This window comes from Phaethon lepturus, unplaced genomic scaffold (genome assembly GCF_000687285.1).
Source record: "Phaethon lepturus isolate BGI_N335 unplaced genomic scaffold, ASM68728v1 scaffold36249, whole genome shotgun sequence".
Taxonomy (NCBI): domain Eukaryota; kingdom Metazoa; phylum Chordata; class Aves; order Phaethontiformes; family Phaethontidae; genus Phaethon; species Phaethon lepturus.
The window spans coordinates 1-586 of NW_010566193.1; the positions used below are offsets into that span (position 1 = coordinate 1).

The 586-nt window shown below is 61.6% G+C and overlaps 1 protein-coding gene across 1 annotated transcript in view; it reads left to right on the forward strand.

Annotated features, from left to right (window-relative positions):
• Nucleotides 1-23: 23 nt before the first annotated feature.
• Nucleotides 24-586, forward strand: part of CCDC69 (coiled-coil domain containing 69) — a gene marked incomplete at its 5' end in the record, with an annotated part of 1,298 nt that continues 735 nt past the window's right edge. The window contains 2 exons of the mRNA XM_010295409.1: nt 24-122; nt 493-586. The exon at nt 493-586 is cut by the window's right edge and continues 3 nt beyond it. Of these exons, the coding sequence (XP_010293711.1) occupies nt 24-122; nt 493-586 (193 nt within the window). The remainder of the gene's footprint in view (nt 123-492) is intronic.

The following is a 586-nucleotide window of genomic DNA, read 5'->3' on the forward strand; positions in this document are numbered from 1 at the left end:
TTCTTCCCCGGCTGCCCTAGGAGACAATCCAAGCGCTGAATTCCCAGCTGAAGTCCTTCCAGGAGAGGATGAAGCGGGTGGAGGAGTCGCTTTTGAGCACAGACTACAAGAAACACATCCAGGTACAGGGAGACACAGGACTGGTGGCCTCCACAGATGTCAGGGAGCGGGCCTGCTCCGGGGTGCTGGCCCGAAGTCAAGGGTCCTTCTCTGATGGACCCTGAGAGCGGGCGGAGGGGCTGGAACTAGGGTGGGGAGCGGCACAGGACAGCGGAAAGGGGAAGCAAAGCCCTGTCCCTGGGAGGTGCATAGGCTGCTGAGGTCCCTTGAACACAAGCGGTGGGTGAAACGTGGTACCTTGCGGGTAGAAACCCACCGCCAGCCGTGAAGGGTCCCAGCTGCGAGCACTGGTATGCTGGGGTCATGCATGGGGGGGTGAACTGCCCTGAGCACCCACCCCACCATGGCTGCTGCACCCCCTGTGCCCCACAGGAGCATGGGAGCCCCAGCCCCTTCTGGGAGCAGGAGCTGGAGAGCCTGCACTTCGTCATTGAGATGAAGAACGAGCATATCCATGGCCTGGACA